Source organism: Limulus polyphemus, unplaced genomic scaffold (genome assembly GCF_000517525.1).
Source record: "Limulus polyphemus unplaced genomic scaffold, Limulus_polyphemus-2.1.2 Scaffold1321, whole genome shotgun sequence".
Classification (NCBI taxonomy): Eukaryota; Metazoa; Arthropoda; class Merostomata; order Xiphosura; family Limulidae; genus Limulus; species Limulus polyphemus.
This window is the reverse complement of record NW_013666931.1, coordinates 105,278-128,083: the sequence shown is the minus strand read 5'-3', so window position 1 is coordinate 128,083 and position 22,806 is coordinate 105,278. Positions and strand designations below refer to the sequence as shown.

General features: G+C 34.4%; 1 protein-coding gene across 4 annotated transcripts in view; it reads right to left on the bottom strand.

Annotated features, from left to right (window-relative positions):
* The window catches only part of LOC106463087 (katanin p60 ATPase-containing subunit A-like 2), an 83,186-nt gene that overhangs the window by 55,588 nt on the left and 4,792 nt on the right, over positions 1 to 22,806 (bottom strand). The window contains exons 2-5 of one of the 4 annotated variants that reach the window (XM_022390499.1): positions 21,845 to 21,977; positions 20,578 to 20,673; positions 19,993 to 20,063; positions 4,276 to 4,439 (exon numbers count right to left, since the gene is read on the bottom strand). In XM_022390499.1, the coding sequence (XP_022246207.1) occupies positions 4,276 to 4,439; positions 19,993 to 20,063; positions 20,578 to 20,631 (289 nt within the window). In that variant the 5' untranslated portion in view covers positions 20,632 to 20,673; positions 21,845 to 21,977. Of the gene's footprint in view, positions 1 to 4,275; positions 4,440 to 19,992; positions 20,064 to 20,577; positions 20,674 to 21,844; positions 22,079 to 22,806 lie in introns of those variants that run through there. The other 3 variants (XM_022390500.1, XM_013923056.2, XM_022390501.1) reach the window with 3 other exon arrangements.

Sequence of the window (22,806 nt, the reverse complement as noted above, 5' to 3'; positions counted from 1 at the left end):
TTAACCCTACTTTTTTATACTAATGGTACTACTGCATTAAATCATTTTTATTTAATTAAGTAATGCATCAAAGAACACAAAATAATAACATGCAAAAAGGAAACAATGTTCCATATCTATAACAGTTTTTCTGGTTTTCTAACTGTACGACAAATGCTATTAAAAATTAAGCTACGTTCATTGATGTGTTTCCTGTGGGAATAAAGTCTGAATTGGAAGGTAAACAGACAATTCTCTTTACTGAAAACAATGTAATATAATATATCATTTGATAGAGAAAATCTTTGCTTTTCTATTGGTTATAAATAATATAGTCCTAAATTCAGTGAGAACTATTGGCAAGTTTTGAAAGAGAGGAAGTGTCAGGTTGGCATGGCAAGAGGGGTTTGATTTTCTAGTTTATTGCTTTGTAACTAAATAAGATTGAAAACTATGTAAATTATGCTTTGCCTGAACAATGGCAACATTATAATGAGTAACATAAGTTAAATTTCGTACTTCTCAGAGGGGTGGTAAAAGAATTAGAGAAGAGGGAAGACATAATTAACAAACGTCACAGTTCTCGTACTTGGGGAGACTGATAATTTTTTAAATGTTTCCTTATAAAATTATGAACTTAAAACTTAAATAATACTAAACTCTGATTTATTATCCATGTTCTGATTCTGAGTTTATTCATATACATTGATAATAAAGTAGTTTTAATTAAATTTTGAACTCTGTGAAAAGTTGTAACATGCACACTTTGACCTACCCGAGGCAAATGGGTTAATCATGTGGTACTTTCATGTGGCTTTATTTTCATGCAATTTATTGTCATTGATGAAAACTGTTAGAAGTTGATGGTAGACAGCTGTGTGGAAACTGTATGCTGTTTAGTTCATTATGGTACAAAGTTCAAAGCAAACTACTTGTGTTTGCCTTGCATGTGGAGCATTTTGCAGTGCATATTCGGAATCGGAGGGGGGAAGCAAATCTTGTGTGTGTATGAGCCTCGAGAGGTCAGGTTGACTAGAGATCTGAAATGGTGATATTTGACCATCACTCTTATAACACACTCATGATTCTCAACTGTGGTGAACATTTTTGCAACAACTGGATGTGTAAATGAGCCTTTAAGCTCTCAGATCACCATTATGCCTTACCTGACCCCAAAAAATAAGTAGAAATACATATTGTATATGCTGGTATATAAATGCTAAAGTGAATTAAATCTTTTACAGTAATGGAGAAGAAAAAATGTGAAAAGATGGGTAAAAAATAAGAACTCAACTGAATACACAAAGTCATATTAACTCCTCAAATCCTAATAAAATAAGCTGATTTTAGTTTTTAAACTGATAAAAAGTTATCATTCTCCATACATGAAAATGTATTTGAGATAGATACTCTCCTCTTCACAGATAATTATTTATTGCCGTGGAGTTAGTGCTGAACAGTAATAACATGTACTGTGTTATTCTATCATTCAATCAACATTATACCTTACCCTTCCACCAACAGAATGGAAACATCCTCCTTGTAAAGTACTACCCTTGAGATATTTGTGCAAACCAAAAACTCCTTCTTGATGAGGCAAATAGAAACAGCTGAAGTGGAGAGGTAGGTTAGGTGGTTCTGTGGAGAGGTTAATATCTATTTGAAACACATCCTCAGGTAAGGAAAATGTTTATTTTAAACCAAGCTACTCGCCTCTCCACAGAATCTTAAACTGAAAAAATGGTGGATGGACTGGTGTAAAGAAAGAAATGAAAACAATAAACTCATTTCTGAGCCTACAGCAACAGAAAGTTCTTAGAGTATGTCTATCACTAGGGAGGGCTGGTGGTAGCAGTATTCAGAGAGAGAGACTGCATCCATTTCAAATAGGGAATATTCTTTGCCTAATATAAGTCTATCATACACTTTCTACTTTTTGTTAAATACTACAAAGGTGGAATATGAAGGCTGCTGAGTTGCATTATAAATATATTACAAGAGGTTGACAGATTATAGAAAGTAAGTGCAGTTATGGCAATATGTCAAGTTATACAGCATGAAAGAAATACTTAACGGAAACATTTACAAGAATATGCAGGTTCAGGGATGAATCACTGAGAGAAGAAATCAAAAATCAGTTGGCCTCAACCAACACGACGGTCTCGTTCTTAGTGTTGGCTGGCCTGTAGTACTTTTACAGTTTGACAATCCTACCTTAATTCCAATCAAGTGGAGCATTTACCAGCGAAATTACACCAGTATGAAGTCAAATTCTCTATATTGATCCTCTCACAGCAACTAGATACTGCAGAAGTAAAAGTTCTCCTGCTCAAGTAGTAGAGGAGAAATTTTCATAAGGAAGAGCACTGAAAAGGACTGTGTGGACCAAACAGGAATCATCTCATGTGCATAAAATCTCTAACTGAGAGATTATACTATGGGTTACCATGGATAGTTACATGGTAGCTTAGTCACTCTCTTTTTTTATTCATATGGCATACCTTGGAAGCTAAATATATATCTATATACTGAGGGTTTCTTCACCTTTTTTTTTCCATTTAAAAGGTAAAATCATAGATGTAATAATAAAAAATTACTAACAACACATCTCCTTAGTCTGGGAATATTAGTGATTAGCAAATTGATGGAGACAAAATTAAGAGATTGACAAGATTGCAAAGTGATGAAAGTAATATAGCGAAGGTGCTTGGAGTTATCCAGATCCCCATCCACAAGATGTTAAGGGGATGACGATTGCAATAAAAGCTGTGAGAAGATAAATTTCATGAGAGGTGGCATTAAAATGATGAAAAGTGACATCTCCCATGGAGGAATAGTGAAACCACATTAGTTGCTTTACCCATCCAATGAAAGAAGAAGGAGATAAATATTGAAAACTAGAGGGATCCCCTGGCAGGAAAATATGATTTTTAATGCCTCTAAAAGGAGTAGTGTGAGCAATGGAATAAAATACGGTCTAGCAACGTAACATTACACTGTCTGCAAAGAACAAAAGAGATGATCACACAGAAAACAAATTCAAGGGAAAAAACATCAGGTCACCCACCCAAGCAGCCCAAGTTTTGGTAATGAATGAATGGTCTGGAATAAAATCAGCCTGTCCCTGTGAAAAAGATTGTTGGAAGTGTCTAAAGAAATATATTAAAGCAAGATCTCCCACAAGATGGAAAGAGAAGAAAATTTGTCTTCAGAGAAATATGATACTGGGAACAGGTGGCCAAAGGTCCAAACAGAGAACTGAACACATGTTACAGCCAAGAAGAACTGGAAAGATTAAAATAGTTCTGAACAGGATAACAATTCTTATTAGAAGCTTTAACTGAAAATATTTTTAATTCAACAGATAGGATCAGTACAAAAGATTCTTTGTTTGATAAAAGGATTAAGAAAAATAACATGTTTGAACAGTTTAGTGCCAAGGGAAAAAAATGGGCTTTTTGTTTATGAAAAGTGCTAAAAGGAAGTACTGCACAAGGAGGTTGTGTCACCCTACTATTGGTGGAGGAGTAAAGTTTAATGTTGATTGCATCATAGACTAATGTAATACATGTTATTATGCAGAAAGATGTGAGCTCTTTTAACAGCTTTGTGCATTAGCAAAAAAACATTTGGACAGTAGTGCCAAGTTGCTGATTGTCAAGTGTAGGGGTGAGTAATATGGTCTGAAACAGTTATATAAAATCAAAAGCAAGAAAACCTAAAACTAGTTAAAAGAAATTGAACTCAACTGGAAAAACATGGAAATAAGTAGGGTGCAAGAGAAGATCAATATGTGGAAAGCAGTAATGAAAATAATTCAAATATTAGTTTCACATATTTCACACAGTATTCCCAACTTACATGTGGTTTTGAAGCATTATCCAAATTCACTGACACATTGTAAAGGAATTTCACTTGAATAGTAATAATAATAATAACAAAAAATAAACACAGAAATACTTTCAATATTTTTATTGGAGAAGAAAAAAACTATTTTTACTATAGTTTCAGTCAGGTAGCAAAACTACGTACAATGCAGAGCATGTATAACAAAAGCAGACCTTATTCTCTTTTGACTAAATTACTTTTCAGTGTGTTCAGTTGTTATACATGTTAACTCAAGTAGCAAAATCAAACCCTTTAATTAGAAAAACATATACATATGTATTTGTTACTAACTGAGAAAAAATTAATTTATGTTTGGTGTAAATAGTTAAATAGGTAGATTTAAAAATATACATGTACATAATAACAGACAAATAATAACACAATTGTTCATTTCTTACATATACGTACCAGACTCAATCTTTTTCACTATACGAGGATGTTTTCGGAACTTGATAAATTGGAATGTTTCATACTCTTGAAGTATCAGTTCAATATCAATGTTATCACAAACTACATACTGGTCTAATTTCAGTGAAACTTCTTTCTCCATACTTTTACATGCTTGCACAAAACTGTAAACAATTTCATAAATTATCCACTTTGTTTTGACATCAGAAAGTAAAAGACAATTCTATCAATTTTATAAAGAACATTCAGTGAATGATATTTTAAAATGGTTCATTCTATACTGGTCAGCAGTACCTCAAGCAACGACTAAAAAGTCCAAAATACACCAATATTGACACTTTAGAGCACATCTTGAAAGCATACAAAAATTTATGCAAGTTCATTTAACATATTTTGAAACAACAGTATTAGACCAATGAAATAACACAGTTATAAATTATTTAAGATAAGTAGTGAGTTTACATTTCAAATCAAACACTACTTCTGTTAATAAACTTAAGTCCTTTCTTTTTAATAGCTATACTTGTCTGTTACAAAACATTACAACATTTCTGGCAATAGCACATTATAATCAACTTTGGAATGTGCACAAGAATTTTAATTTGTGTTCAGTTAAATTTCACATGAAAATTAAGATTAAAAGGTACTGATTAACTTGGCAGTATCTAAGATATTAAATGCAGTGTTGACTAACTTGAATTTTAAGAGTTTTCAGATGTTTTTAATAATAAAACTCTGAAATAAGGTGGTTGTAAACACATATACTTTATGTGTGGAAAGCCCAAGTGTATATTATGGTAAAAGTGGATGGGAAGCATTGTGCAAGGAATATATATATATATATATATACATGTAAAAAAAAAGTGTTCCCCAATGCTACAAAATGTATAAAATTATCTTTTCAATATTGTTGGAGTCAGTCATATGCAAAGAAACACAAATGTGTAAACACAATATCGCCTTAAAAGTTATAATTTTCCTATACTGAAAATGGATTTCCAATAGATACTTACCTCCTCTCACATAAAAAAAAGCTATTCTTGTTCAGTGCTGCCCTCTATATGCAAAAAACGTTTTTGGTGCATGCCACAAGCCTTGAATCTCCCACATCTGGAATTGACTGATTCCAATGTGTCTCGCATGCAAATCATCATGTGACAACCCTCCACCAATAAGAGTGCAACATACTCTCTTGATAAATGTGACTCCCTCTATTCAATTCTACTAAGCTATCACTTCGAGTTTTGGCAGAAAATGGAAGCACCAATGAAAGAGTGAACAAAAGTACACTGGACTGGATGAAGTGTCAGGGTGTGAAAGGAATAAGACCATTCACCTGGAGACCATAGTCCTGAAGCCTCCTACAGATTGAACCACATCCCCAACCAATGGAGATGAGCATCAGTGAAGAGAAACAATCCAGAAGAGGGGAAGAAGTGGGAAACCCGACATCGTAGGTGATATGCAAATCTATCAACTTGTATAGAAGAAGAGGAAAATCAATGAATGGTCCCAATAGAGGAGTGTGTAAAATTACCCACCCCAAAGTTACGAAAATGTATAGTGTGGAACAGAAAAAACATATCCAATTGGAAAATCCAACAACCCTAGCTGACTGTTGAAGGAGCATACAGCATACGAGTATGTGAAGATTACTCCAATTTGGAAGTAGCTAACCAAAGCTATACATCCAAGGAATAATGTAGGTAAAATCACCCCCAAAAGTGGGAGTCAGGTAAAATGCATATCACCCCACAAAAGACATATGGTACCAGATAAGTCCAAAGAGCAAGGTATGAAACTGGGCCGAATCATGAAATAACCTCAAATAGCATCCCAAAAAATGGAAGATAAGAATTGGTAATGTGGGTATACCCCAACATGCATAAATAGCAAACCTAAATATGATCAAAGGCTACATATGAAAATGAATATGACCCAAGAAGTGATTGAGGTGGGACCGATCGATTCAGAGCTCCAAACAGCATAGAGCATACAAGACGAATGGAGAAACCCATAGAAAGGACAGGTTAAAAATGGAAAATTGCTGGACATGTAAAAGAATAAAGATGACAATATCTCGGAATGAAACAAAAAAAATTAAATATAGCATGGCAGATACCCCATGTGACAGTAAATGTACAGGAGGAGTCTCCAAAAAAAATGGACTGGTGGAGAAAAAAATCTGATCATAAGTTCCCATTAGCAGTAGACAGGAAACAAACAGCTGTGTCCCACCCAAGAAGTTCCCAAAAGGAAAGAAGCCTCGTGTGGAAAGAAAGAACAGAAGATGGCAAACCCCCACAACATGGAGGGAAGAAGGAGGAGGTATCCTACGAAAATCCCTAAATATAGGTGGAACACTTAAGAAAGGATCATAAAGAAACAGTGTCAGGAGAAGGGAATATACTGTGAAATGTGTCTAAAACAATAACAACAACAAAGAAAAAAATTTATACAGGCCAAGCAGATTCTGCAGTACAGGCACTGAATGTAATTCATGGCAACTTGGAGAAAAGCTAAAAATGTGGGCTGTCTGAAATGGGTTCAGCCATAATTGGAGGATGGGGAGTAACATTAGGAGCAAGTAGGGTGGACCCCAGCCCACAGGGGCCCACACAAACGAAAAGAAGGATAATGCAGAAATTAAACGAAATGAATAGTAAGAAATTAACAGACACTTGTTAGGCCTAAGCTGACATGATATTTAATGTAACTAGCAATAATCCTCAAATAAAACTAGAAGTAAACCAAAAATAACAGACAAGTGTAATGCCTAATCGAACAAGTATAATATCGAAAATGAAAGAAATGGGAAGTTATAAAATGAAATAAGTGTGTACCAACAATAACCTATGTATAAAATGTGATGTATGGAAGAAAAATAATCTAGTTAAATGAATGATTGACATCGCAGTCAGATGAATCACATATAATCATAAAATAATAAAGACCCCTAGTATCAGTGGTATAGGAGAAAGGATATAACTAAGCCTAATTTCTAACCTGAACTGGACTATAAGTATCAACTAAACTAATGAAACTTATATTAGAAAGCTCAAATAATTACAGATAATAATATTAAAAGTATTCAAAAAACCATAACAATATAATGTCTTATCTTTCCAAAGTCAACAGACTTTATGTCAAAATGTGTGGGCCCCAAAACTCTTGGTGAAGCCTGACGAATATCATTTTCTTGGACGATCAATCTCCCGATAAAATAAAGCTGAAAAATCTTTTTTCGGAGTCCACAACCTGAAGCCAATATAAATGTGTGAATAGAACATATAACCTCTGAAGTGGTAAAGTAGAATTCATAATGCAAAATGAATAACGAAACACAATTGTGTTGGTAGAAACAAAGAAAAAGTTTTTGTAATGAAATAATAAGTTCCATAACCAGGGGGAAATACAAAATAATTCCACTTCAGAATAACTCAACAAGTTAAAAATATCACTACTGTATAATAAAGAGAAATTGATACAAAAGATACAGAAAAAATTATAATAAAACACTTGAAGAGAGCACAAACTAAATGTTAGAACACAAGTATTGCCAAACAAGAAGTGGCAGTTCAGTATAATTGAATAGAGGGTGTAACATGCATCAAGAGAGTATGTCGCACTCTTATTGGTAGAAGTTTGTCGCATGATGATTTGACGCATTGGAATCAGTCAATTCCAAATGTGGGAGATTCAAGGCTTGTGGCATGCCCAAACTTTTTTTGCAAATAAAGGGCAGCACTGAACGAGAAAGATTATTTATGTGAAGAGGAGGTAACATACCTTATCCAAATTATTTATTTTGGTTTGTTTTGTTTCTGATATTTGTACAAGGGCTTTTTGCACTAGTCATTCCTATATTTGAACTTATAGACAAAAGAGAAGGTGGTTAGTTAGCAGCATCTACTGCCAACTCTTGAGTTACTCTATTTAGATAGTGGAGTTTGACCAACACTGTTATAGTGCATCAATGGCCTACAGCCCTAAAGTGTGCAACAATGAGAAGTGAACCATATAACTTATGATTCACATTGCATCAATGGCCTACAGCCCTAAAGTGTGCAACAATGAGAAGTGAACCATATAACTTATGATTCACATTGCATCAATGGCCTACAGCCCTAAAGTGTGCAACAATGAGAAGTGAACCATATAACTTATGATTCACATTCAAAAATGCTAAACACAAGGCCAGCTCTTCACAAAAGATAATTCAAAGCAGTAGAACCATAGTTAGTTTCAATTATATAGGTATTCTTCTATTTGATTTATTGTTCTGCATGAACAGAACATAAGTTGCTCTGAAAGTTAATTAGGTATTGTTTTTACCACTACAAAGTCTGAAATAATCAAAGTATTCGTAAATTGTTGGTTATGTGAGGAAATGGGCCTGAAAAATACAAAAACTGATTGGCAATTAAACTTGAAATAGTGTAAAACTGCTTAAGCACTCTATTTTGATTAGAAAATACAATATAATTTGACATTTGGTAACAGACTAAATTGATTAATTTGTTTTTACTACAACTATAAAGGTATGCTTAGTTTTGAAAAAGTACTTCCAACTGAGCTTGCTTTAAGCATAATAGTTTAAGACTAAACATTTTCTCTCTCTCCCTCTCTCTTTCTATACATATATATATATATATATTGTTGTAAGCATTATTTGTAATGTTGTAACTCTTTGTTAACTAGAGGGTATAGAACTCCCAGAAAGTGAAAAGAATGTGATATCAAGTTTTTCTGGTATATTTGAATGTAGATTATAACTATGAAGTTCAGTGAAATATTAGGCTAGTTAGATACCGAGTTATTTCAAGAAGATAGTAGTTCATTTTCATGATAGAGCAAATCAGTCAGTATGTTAGCTATCGCTGTTACTTTGTACAGGTAAGTTTATTTGTTTTATGTTAGTCATTTGTAACATAAATCTACAGCAAGTTACAATAGTGGTAAAGTTTGTAGAAACATTAAAGGATGAAATAAAGTAATTTATTATCATGATGTCAACTGGACATTGAATTATTTTCACCAGATAACTTGAAAGAATCTGCCAGTGAAAGAACTACATTAGAAAAATATTGTATAATATATATCACACTTTTTGTTTCTATGATATTTAGGCACAGTAGCCTGCAAGTCATAAGTTTCATAAAACAGTAAATTGTTTCACTTTTGGAAAACATCATAGTAGTATACTGAGTACTATAATGATTCACTGAAACTTACCTTACAACAACATATATAAAGACTAATGATATTTTTCAATGCTCAAATTACTCAGATTCATTAAAGTACTAGCAATGAATAGCCTAGGCACAGATGATTTGAAGCTTTCATAATATATTATGAAATTTAATACTTATAAAAAATAGCAATTAAAATATTATTGTAAATGAAGTTTTTCTGCTGAAACAACTTATGTAACTGAAACAAATAAACTATAAATTCGGTCTACTTTCAAGTACTATAGTTTTTATGGCATTTAAGACAACAACCTCACTGAACAAAAGATTTTATGTGTACGACTAATTAACTTAATAATTTTATCTTCCACAGTTGTGCTTCCTTGCTGTGTTGACAGACATGAACACAACTGAAGAAAAATCATAGTTTTCTTTATAATTTCATGTTCCATTAAATATTTTTACAAGGAAATTTCCTAATAAAAAAAGAGTAAAATCTTTAAATTTTGCCTACATTTTACACATTTCATCAGTAGTTTCTCAACTCTTAAAAACTGAAATTATAGGAGTACTCTGATGATGGGGCACAGAGAAAAATTTCTAATTCTAACAGTTTTTTACATATTGATTTTTAAAGTAAAACAGTGAAAATGTATTTCTGATAGGTAGTTACCTCCTCTTACCAAAAGTTACTTCAACCTTAATTTACCCTCTAAGCATTGCTATAAGTGTTGAACAGTGCACCAGTCATCTATACCCCTTAATTTTTGTGTCATTGCAGCAACATGTGCTGATCATGTGGCTACTTTCCACCAATCATACTGTGCCATCTATACTAATGCAGGTAGCTCCCTCTAACATTGCAGCACAATCCTCACTTTCGAGAATTGGCAGATACAAACCAGAAACACTGGAATCAGTGGAGAGGAAAATCGGGAAGTGGGTGAGATGAGGTAACTATCTATTGGAAATACATTTTCAGCGTTAGAAGATGCTAACTACTGAAATGGTACTACCTCCTCTCACCCAAAGCTAGAATCCCATATTATAAAAGTGGAAGGGCCAGTCAAGGTGCAAAAGTAATCAAACAAGTGAAGAACAACCACCATGAAAGAACAGGTGCCACAATTATAAAAGGAGGTACACCTGTGGGGTATAGAACTACTTCTGGAACAAGTATGCTCTTTGCCCAGCAGACCCTCTCAGAGGTTCAAAGAGGCCTGGGCCACTTCCATCTTTTGAGGCCCCTGGCTATAATGAAAAAAAAAATATTGACACATGAAAACAAAATAAGCCCAAAAGAAGAGTAAAACATAATTTAAATATTTAATTTGTATATATAATTTTCAGCTCTAAGCTGAGAGTGTGTTACATTTTGGTCTGATTGGGAGGCACATAAAAACATGACCCAATATTAACAAATGCAAAAAATAGTGTCTAAGTTTGAGGCCCCTTTGAGCTTCAGGCCTGGGCCAGCCTCACTGGATCCCCCTCTAATTGGCTCTATCGCCCAGTAACAAACAAAGACACATATGGTGCAACTTAATCGACAGGCACCATGTTATGTAATACAGAATCCACCCATGGACAACATATAGTAAATAAGATGTCCACATATGTAACAAGTGTGTGCATGTGACACAATCATAGTCAGATTTGAAAAAAATGCCTGGAATCAAGTATAAGAATATGTGGGCGTGCATTGTCATGGAGAAGAAGAACACCTTTCCGATTGATGAGTGAAAGGCATTTCTGATGAAGGATTTCATTTAAATGTTCCATTTGCTGACTATAGATCTCTGCATTGACAGTTCGCTGTGGATTGAGAAGTTCGAAATGAATTACTCCTTTGATATCCCACCAAATGCAAAGCATCACTTTCTGCGGATGGAGTCGGGGTTCTGGGGTCAGAAGTGGTTTTTGTCTAGGACTAAGCCATTGTTTTTTGGCATTTAGTATCTGCATAGAGAATCCATTTTTATCCCTGGTGACAATTCTATCCAAAAATGGTTCACACACACACACATTACGTGACAGAAGAGACGAAGCAATGTTCCCACGTTGGAAACAATGATCATCAGAGAGTTTGTGATGCACCCAAACACCCTCTTTATGGAGTTTTCCAATATTCCTTAGATGTTTACGTATTGTTTCATGAGAGACATGCAATTTCAGGGCCATTTCAAGAGTGTGTTGTCTTAGGTAAGACTCAACAAGCATTATCAGAGCATCAATATCAATTCCAACATGTTGGCCCCTGCCATCACAGTTTTGAACGTTAAAGTCACCTGAGCGAAATTTGCTGAACTATCATTGACACTTACGAACATTTAAAATATTTCCATAAACTTCTTTGATATTCTTTGTGGCTACAGATGCGTTGTTTCCCCCTTTTTGTATTCAAACAGCATTACATGCCGAATGTGTGTCTCGTGGCCATCACTGTCAGGGATTAGATTATGCTAAACCTTACAAATTATATAGGCTACACTAACGTGATCCTTAGGTGGTTTGTTTCACTATTATATGTGATGTACGTTTTTTGGGAGGTGGTCAATGAAAGTGTTCCAAAACATGACATTATTTTCTTGACGACCTAATACCTTGATTTGAGCATACTATAATATTATATAATATGAAATATAACAATGATAGCCCTAATCTCATAGCGTGGGTACATATCAGTATGAAGTTTGTTTTATCATACAAATCCCACTCCAGAGGAAAACCTCCAAGGTCCACTACTCCAGTGACTAGGAAATGGAAGTGGCAAGAACTTTCATGCTCCACTAGAAGAAAAGTCCATAAGTGACGGTCCTTTATATATGATACAGGAATAAGAAAAAAATATATAGATATATACACACCACCAGATAAGCAGCTGGTGGTCTTACAGAAACATCCCATCTCCAGTGAGCTTTATGGAAGTACATAGATTTAGTGCCAAGATATAATATCCAGCATACTCGACCAGGCAACACCTGCCACCAGGCGGGATTTTGAAGTATCATGTATATCAGTGAATTAATGTAAAAAAGAATAATATGTCGACTTACTCTCGGCAAAGCCAAACATATGTGTGTAGAATTACCATAGGAGGAAGACGATACCCACTCGAGGAAGACACAGCTATATTGTGCAGATAAAGAGTTACAAATGTATTGGAAGTTGTCCACATACCAGCCTAAATGATCTCCTCAAAAAGATGGAGTTTGCAAGCAGCTAAAGTCATAGATAAGAAAGTTGGTGTGAAGAAAAATGATGTAGACATTGACCATCCATGAACGCGTTATAATACTCCAGTCGTATGAGTTGATGAACCAAACCAGTGAGCATAATAGGTGAAAATATCATGGGAATCAGAAGAATTCTATGGAACAAAGAGACAGGAATGAGAACCACAAAAGGAAGTAGTACAAGTCATACAACATAGCAAGTAATTATATTGATAAAGTAAATGATCCAAATCCAAACAGGAGAACAGGTGGGAAAGGAAGGTAAGGAAATCTGAGAAGAGGCCCAACAACCTTCCTGAGCAGCAAATTCCTGGGAAGGAAGACTCTTTCTGGAATGCAGTTATCATATGAAAGAAAGGTAAAGGATGCCAGAAACATTAATGGCATAAATATCAGCACAATAATCATCATATGGCAGGAGGAGGAGGAAATAGGTCTTAAGGGAAAAATGGTACAAGAAATACATTGCAAAGGATTTAAAGGGAGAAATGGACAGAGCATGAAAGACAACATTGAGACCCCAAACCGGCAGAACAAAGGAATGTGGAGGACAAATCAGATGAAAAGAGGGAAATAACCTGGAGAAGAGAAGGCATTCCGGAAGTTGGAGAAAGGGTGGTGTTCAATAGGACAGCCCTAAAAAGAGCAACAGTTGAAGCAGACAAACCCTGAACAAACAACCAGATGAAGAAGTGGGACAGGTGAGGAACAGAAAGACAGGATGTTAAGAAGCCATGGCCAAGAGACCAAAGCCTCTGGTACATAGACAAGAAGGAAGGGCAAATGGTACAGGCAAGTAGTGGCACAACACGAGGGGCAAGGCCCAGAGTTGAGGCATGGGACCAGACGAACGTTACACATGAAGCTGGAGTGTGGTGACACTGGGATGAAAAACATCCAATCGTGGTTGACAGAGAAGCGATCAGGACAGAGATAAGGACAGGGGCTGTAGCTCCAGCTAGGGCCAGAGCAGAGGTAACCATGTCTGAGCTGGCCAATATAGAGCAACCAGTAGAAAACAACAAGGAGTGATCTGGATAAGGAAAAATACACAAGTGAAGAACCTGGACAGAGGGTAGGCATATAGGTGAAAACCCCTCCAGTCAGAGCAAAGGGGTGAGGAACTGGAGACTAAATAGGAAGAAAGTTTGGCATTTCAGTGAGCAGAAAATGCATATACATGTGGAGTTACCAGTTGAGAACAAACTCATGAGGGAAACCCTATTTGAGACGTGATAAGTGATCAGCCACAATATTCATAACTCTCGAACATGACATGCCAGAACAGTCATGTTGTGGTCTAGTACAGGAGATCCAGTGTCTGAAAACACAAAGATCTGGACTTGGTTCCCCCTTGCTTGGCAATATAGCTGATGACAGTGGAATTATCAGAATGAACCATAATCAACCACCCCCACATGAATGGGAGGATATGATACAAAGCTCGATAAACTGTGAAAGATTCCAGGATGTGGAAATGGAGAGTAGCCTCCTCAACTGATTACTGATCCCAAATCTCTTGCATGAATTAAGTTTATATTTACAAGTGTACATAACTTATACTGTTAGATATGTATTGCAAAACTCCCACTCTAAAATTATAGAATATTCTCGAGTGTAAGAATCAACAATATATGTATGTACATAAATGCTTAATATAGCTTTATATTGTTATGTAATCTGAATTTTCTAGAAACTCTTCATATGCCTATAAATATAACCAATGTAATATGCCAAAAGAGTAGTATCTATTATTAGTTCGCTATAGTCAGTGTGCTATAAACTTTGGATGATATAACTGTGATTGTTATAATGCTTATCAATCGGAAAACTTCAGATATTTGACCAGGACCATTTACAAAGTTCAAAGATTACAAATCATTTAACTTCAGTGAATTCTCATCGGACATTAGTATTTTTACGAAAACATTATGTAACTTCATCATGGAAAATTGTGTGTGTGAAGGTTGGTGAATAATGAAGGACAAAGCTAGCTAGCTCCCTGTTATGTGAATTGTACCTACGTCAACTCCTAATTAACTCGCTCACTGTAAACCCTCGATAAGATATTGAAGAAGTTTCAGACTAGAAAGAAGACTCTATATTGCTTGTAAGTTTGTGAAACTTTTGTTTATAAATCATTGTTTGTTACAACTATTTGTGAGAACTATTATTGCAAATTGTATTGTTGTTTGTATATTAAAACATATTTGTGTTTAAAAAAGAAAACTGTGTGTATCAGTCTTGTTGGCAAATATCATAAATTGGAGATATATTGGCATATATTTAAATACTAAATCCAATGTACAATTTAACTACTAAATTTAAATTATCAATTTACTCAATTTCAGACCATTTGAAATTCTAATACATTACGAGGCAATCAAGGAAAGCCCCCAAGGAAGCATTTGTAAACATGATACTTATTTCAATGGATTATTTTAATTGTTTCTAGTATCTGACTTTGAATTTGAGCAAAGGACATTTGGTGCCAAAGAAACACCTGTTAGGAAGTCAACATTCTGTTTCCTTTGTAAACGTAGTTACTTCGACAATAGACATATGAAGTGCCATCTGGCATTCCACGAACTACTTTACTGCAATTTTTGTCAATTATTTTCACACAGTAGTTATATCCTTCTTCACAAAAATTGTAAAGTGAAAGGCAAAGTTACCGGCCGAACATAAGACACAAACTACCCTCAATTTAAAGCCTGTGCTTCCCCAGCAGACATTGTCATCCCTGAGATCTGGGGACTTGTATTCTGCTTATAGCAGGAATTTCAACATCCACCATATTTAATCTCAAATTTATATGCAATTTAATTTGGAAACAGAAACATTTCTAAAACAAATAAGTAGAAACAATGGAAACCAAACACAAGAAGTAAAAATGTGAAGTTGAAACTGATATAAAGTTGTGATCAAGCACAATCAAAATCTTGTAGTTCCATGGGAATGAAATAAAACATATATGTACACTAGAATGCCAATCAAGAAAGTGAGGATTGTGCTGTAGTGGTAGAGGGAGACCCCTACGCTAATATAGGTGGTACAGTATGATTGGTGGAGGGTAGTCACATAATCAGTACATATTGCTGCAATGGCACAAAAATTAAGGTGTATAAAAGACTGGTGTACTGTTGAAAAATGTCAGCAATGCTTAGGGGCAAATCAAGGTCGAGATAGCTTTGGGTGAGACCAGATTTCTTTGTTTCAAATTCAATCCCTCTTCAAAGTTTAAAAGGCAAATATGATACATTATAGTACAAATGTGACTTTTTTTTATTGATCATGTAAATTTCACAAATATTTCCCTCCTCATCATCCTGTAAAACAAGAATGTGTTGGTTAAATATTAATAGCATATTTTTAAAGTAATTACTTTTATAATCTGTAACATCATGCAGTATTACTATGTAAAAATTAATTTGTGGTAGTTGTACATACAATAGCATAGTTAGCTTTAATTGGATACAGCTATAGAAAACACATTGACAGAAATCATTATACAAAAACACACACATATAAATGGATAATGAGAATTCTGGTTAATTTTCAAGATAAATAAATCAACAAAATTATAAACAAAAGCAACTTTGTCAAACATTATAATTTGGCAACAGAAAGTAAGATCATAGGTTCAGAACTTTGCCTTTGGTTTAAACTGACAATAGCAAAACACATTAACTTTTCATTTTGAAAGCACTTTCCTTCTAAAATTGAAGTGTATGGTTAATCATGGTATGGACCTTAAATTTGAGCAGTGTGAATGCCTACTAATCTCTGTACTCCTTTATGAATATATATTTTACTATTTCCAACAATGACAGAGTTAACTCCTTTGTTATAAGGGTTATAGGGTGCTAAAGAAATAAATATTTTTCCCTATCTGGAAGTGTATTTCAGAAAGTTTGTTTGTTTGTAATTAAGCACAAAGCTACACAATGGGTTATCTGTGCTCTGCCCACTACGGGTATCGAAACCCAGATTCTAGCATTGTAATTCTGCAGACATACCGCTATGCCACTGGGGGCATTTCAGAAAGATACCTCTCCAAGAAAATGTAGCAAATGTCTCATGGCTACTGCCAAAATGCTTTTCACATTCAACAAGTCCTCCACATAATAATATGTGCTATGCTAGTCTATGTTGCAATCGATATTAGACTATATTTCTTCACCAATAGGATGGCAATAGAACCTCCTTACACAGTATTCCCCTTGAGCACTTTGTGTAAATCGAAAGCACATTCTTGATATGGCAAATAGAAGTAGGGAGGTTAGGTAGTTGGTTTTACTTTTACGTAAAGTAAATGTTAAATTTGGACTACACTGCTCACCTCTCCACAGAAAATCAGCTAGAATCCCATAATGACAGAAAGGGACAACATATGAAGTGTCTTCATTGAGGGGGGGGGGGGTAGTAGGAGCAGCAATCAGTGACAGACAACATCCATCTCTTCACCCAATACAGAAAGGTGTAGTTCAGAAATGTTCTGTTAAAAGAGCACCCTTATTTTTGCTAAATTGTTGAAAAGGTGGTCAAAACTGTTTAATTGCACTATATATATCAATATACCATAGGGATTGAGTGTGGCTAGGACAATATATCAAGCCATAAAGTATGTAAGAAATACTTACTTGAAATATTTCTAAGAATATGCAAGCTCAGGGGTGAATCTTCTCAGACCTGTATCCCGAGAAGATCTCAAGACCCATCTGGCTTATCACAAACACTGGGAGTGGTCTGTTCTTAGTGTTGAGATAGCCTGTACTACTTTTGTAGGTTGACAACACTGTCCTGTTTCCACCTGTGGGATGCATCTACTCAGTCTCATCACAGTAGGACTACAACAACCTAAAGGAGTATTCTCCATATCACCCCACCTTACAACTTAGTACTTAGAAATAAAGGGTTCTCCTGCTTCACTAGAAGAGGTCAAGAGGAGAAATTTACATGGAGGACAACAATGAAGAGGAGCATGGACCCCCACCAGAAATCATTTGCATAAGGTACCTCACTAAAACACTGTCTTATTGAGTTAACCACTTTTCTTTTCCCACAAAGTTACAAGGTAATAAAAAAAATAAGTGCCAAAACAGTCTTGCAGAAAACCTCTTCTCAATAGTGGGCAGGGAATGCAGCTAGTCACCACCCACCACCAACTCTTGGGCTACTCTTTTACCAATGAATAGTGGGATTGACCATCACATTATAATGCCACCATGGCAGAAAGGGTGAGCATGTTTGGTGGGACAGGGAGTTGAGTGCCCTAACCACCTGGCCATGCCAGGCCCCACACCCAGTTTGAAAACACATAAATATAAAGGGCCTAAGTGCCAAAAGACAGGGAAAGTCAATCTCCCATAGGACCAATCCAAACAGTGGCTCTAGAAACAAATCATTTCAGAGCCTTTCAACATCCAGCCTTTTGGGAGGGGGGAATACCAGGAAAGGACCACAGGAGAAGCAAGATGGTGGGGTAATGACTATGCCCACAAGGACAAGAAACCTGCTGGGTCCTCTTAAATCTAGATAAGCAGGAAACCAGAGTCAGCAGATACAACTGTTGATGAGCTGCCTCATTTATAAATTCTGAGTCTGAGGAATTCCTCAAACAAATTATTGATACAAGGGCACCAAATAAGAGTTCCCTGACATAAAACTGAGGAAGTCTTAAGTTCAGAAAGTATGACAAATCCCCCCCCCAAAAAAAACAAGTTAACAAAAAATGTCACAAACCTGAGATCTCAGAATGGCAAAAGACAAGAAGCAAAGATAGGCAAAGGGAATAGCTGGACAAAATCATCCAAAGACATTGCAGACTCAGCAGAAGCTAAAGAAACAGGTATGAGTTGAAGAAAGTAGATTAAAATAAGCCATTTGATGTACAGTGGCAGTAACATCACTCACGACTGATATAGAAGACAGCTTCTGTTGAGGAGTAGCTAAACCATGGATATAAGAATTCATATTAAAAAGATCGAAGAAATGGAATTAATTGATTTGATTCTATATCTTTCTTGCTTTTAAAGAAATAAATTTAAGAGAGATAACAATGCATATTAGAAACTTTAACATTATTATGTGCAGAGGTGAGATATCTTTCAATAGCTTTGCACATGCACAAAATCTTTTTGGCAGTAGTCCCAAGACAATAGCTAATTGTTCTGTGGAGAGCTGAGTATTATGGTCTGAAGATTATGTTTCATTACCAAATAAAAAGCAAATAAACAGTAAATATGTATGTACGTACATATGCAAATTAGTGTAAAAGTCCTATGTATAGATGTCAGTTTTAATGATTTTGTATCAGTTTCATGTAATATAACATTATTGGGCAACAAGGGACCTTCTGGTCCATCTAGGCCATCCTATCCACTAAATTAAACTAAACCCTAAGAAACTTAAAGCCAACACTTATCATTCAAATATTTATCAAGCTTTCCTTTAAACTCCCTTAAATTAACTGTATCCACCACATTCAAAGGCAACCTTACAGATGCCAACCACACTGTTAGAAAAACAAAGCTGTCAAAATTTGCATCTGTGTGCCCTAATCTTACCATTCTAACCATTATATATGAAAAATGATGATGTATCAACACTATCAATTCCTTTAACAATATTAGACACCTCAATCCAATTCCCTATCTCATTTTATTTTTCAAGGGAAAACAATTTCAAAAATTTTAAAATATGCTTGGGTGACAACTTTTCCACTCCAAGTATTATCCTTGTAGACCTCCACTGAACTCTTTCCAACAATTCAATGTCCTTTCTAAGATAAGGAGCCCAAGACTGAACACATTACTCCAAATTTTGCCCAACCAGTACAATGACATTATAAACTCTTTAGAGTCATATTCATTATTTCTGTAGATACTACCTAAAATCCTATTTGTTCTACAAGCACATTGCTTGGATGGCTTAAAAAACTGATGAATCAGAACACCAAGACCTTTTTATTCCATAACACTGTAAAAGTCATTTCCATCAAAAATATACCCATAATTCAACTTGTGTTATACCATATGCATTACATTCCATCTGTTATAATCAAAAGCCATCTGTTATTTATTTGCCTAACTCACCAAATAATCCAAGTCCTTTTGTAAATTTGTAGCATCCTTCTCAGAGCCAATAAAATCCAAAACTTTAATGTCATCAGCTAATTTAAATAATCAACTGACCATTCCTTCATCTATGTTATTTGAAGTGTTTTATGAACTATATGAAGTATGTTGTACGAACAAGAATGAATAATTTTACAAACATATACACACCCATTTTCTTTTAAGTAGTGATGTATAAGAACAAGAATGTTTCTTCTTCGCAAAGCTGATCGTTGGTCATCCTTAAATGAAAGAAAGTGAATAATATTATTTGATACTCAACTGATCAACCTTCTCCCATCAAGCACAGGAAGCAGTTTTCCAATATTACATTTTCTTATTAATAAAAGCATTCATAAATTATCATATAAAAATGACATTTTGAAGTTGGAGAATTTCTCTTAGCAATGGTATAAAAAATAATTTTGTTCGAACATATCAAAATATTCCATTTCTTAGGAATAACAATGGGACCACTTCATGTTTAATTTATAATAGCAAACTAACTGATATTAATTTGGCTCTAAGATTCAGTGGAGCAGCTGATTTAAGTTCAAAGTTAATTGCCATCCTGGCCATAATATGAACATAAAACTTATAAAATGCTAAGAAGTTTAAATATGAAAAGAAGAGAATAATGTTTTCTCTAAACTTTCTACTTCTTGCTAGGGATACTTAAGTTTTAAGATAATTTATCTATTTATAAAAATTATTTTAAGGCTACCACAAAAAGTAAAAAAGTACAGCTAAACTTACAGCTTCCCTAACATGGCTGGCTAGGTGAAGGCTCTGCAGGAACAAATCACTCATTGTTATGCCATGTTTTTACCCTTTCTTCTTTCAACCAAAGATCTTAAAACAAAGAAATCAAAAATACAGTGCTTCAAAATTAGTAGCTCATACGCTGAATCTTGAAAATTATAAAAAACGTTTATGAAGTTCAATGTATTATAAATAACAAGTGTAGCTAAAATTGCTATTGAGATGTTGATTTTTGCATTATTTATAGGAAAAACAAAAGAAGTGTTTTTAGTAGTTTGAATTTTTTTTTTTAAATCAATGTTATAAGTGTTATTCCTTTATTTATAATGTTCCTCAAAGGTATAATTTGTTCTGGAAATTAAGCCTACAGTGCATAATTGTTTCTTAAGGCTCAAAAAGTATGCCTCCAGAATGCATTACATGTATTATAACCAACTACAGTTATCAACTATTAGAATATGATTAATCACTGTAGCTGATCCATATTTAATACTTAATAATACTTAACAAATAATTCACAATAACATAGGCCAACTTTCACCCAAAATGTTGCATTATACAAGACAAAACTAGTAGCCTCACACAACTTAGTACTATTCAGTTAAATGAAATACAAACTAGAAAAACACTCACAGAGTGCAACCCCACCCCATAATACTTTGACTTTTGTAACAAACAACCTACAATATACACACATACAAAAATTCTTCATGTTCAAAAATGTACATGTAGGTGCTAAAAAATCCCAATTTGCTACCATTATAACAACAATGGTTGACTTTTAAGTGTGACCTTGACATTTGATCCACATTCACCAAAATTTAATCAATTGGTCTTTGTGGGACACTCAACCTTTGTACCAAACTTAATTAAAACCAGATGAAAAATCTTTGAGCTAGCTGTTCACACAAAGAGGAGTGAAAACAAATTTCTCCACTGTTAGGTAGAAGTGAAAAGGAAACTACATTAAAGGAAATTCAAAACAAAGATTTAGTAAGAAATATGTAATGTACATCAGTATTTCAAAACCTTTTTGAATTCGTGGAACTCCTTTCGCATCAAATTAGTATCATGAAACCCTTCGCAGCATTCACTACAAAAAACATTACCTTAATATTAGCAGCTGTTTGTACCTAGTCTCACTCACTAATTTAAAACAATGCAATGACTTGTTGTTATATTGCGTCATTATGAAACCCACAATACTAATAAAGAAATATAATGTAGTCGGATTGCAATAATGTGACCAGTATGTATTTACACATTAGAATATGCAGAACTCTGGCATTCTGTGGAACCCCATTATCTTGTGGAACCCCTGGATGTCTGTTGAAGAAGCTGAGGGTTCTATGGAACCCCGTGGAGAAGCCCTGATGTAGATAATACCCTCAGTACTGAAGAAAGAAAAAAAAATATGATTGAGATTAAAACTATGTATGAAAATAATGAGCTGGAAACAATGTACAGAATTACATCAGTGTTATAAAGTAACACTTTCAAGAAATCTGCGTACAAAAATTAACAATTCTTCAGTTAAATTGCCTTGTAAAAGTGAACCTTTGGGAGTTACACAGTTGTGCTTGTAGTGAAGAAAAAATTCCTTATTAAGACACACTGTCATGATTCTAAGAATATAAAAATAATTTAAGAACTTTATTTGAAAAATCACATTCATCAAAATCAATATTATTGCCAGTCAAATACATCCCCCCAACACACACACACACACACAAAAACTAGCAAACTGCATTCACAGTAAGAGTTGAGAGATTAACGTAATTAATAGAAATAGCAATTTAATTTATTAGTGTCATGAAAATAATCAACTTATTAAAATTGGTGTTTCCAATTATTTCAACTATTCCAAAATATTGCCTTTATGATTATAAACAAGATTACGACACTTATGATATACAACATTGTTTATTGACAAAAAGGGGACATGGATAAATTTTTCGGAATTCTATCAGATTCCATCTTCAGTATCTAAAGCAGAATAAAATGAATTTACATCAGTCTTTATACATTTTCAAACTACAGTTGCTAAATATAATGATAATTAAACAAATAAAACACTAAACAGTAATCATGGGGAGAAACTGTAGTAAGAAAACACAACGGAAAAAAAAGTAAAATCAGTAATACGAACATATTAAAAAATGTATAATTTAAATGAAGACTGCATGTTGTTCAGTGTTGGAGAGTGCTGTTTGATGTGGAGTG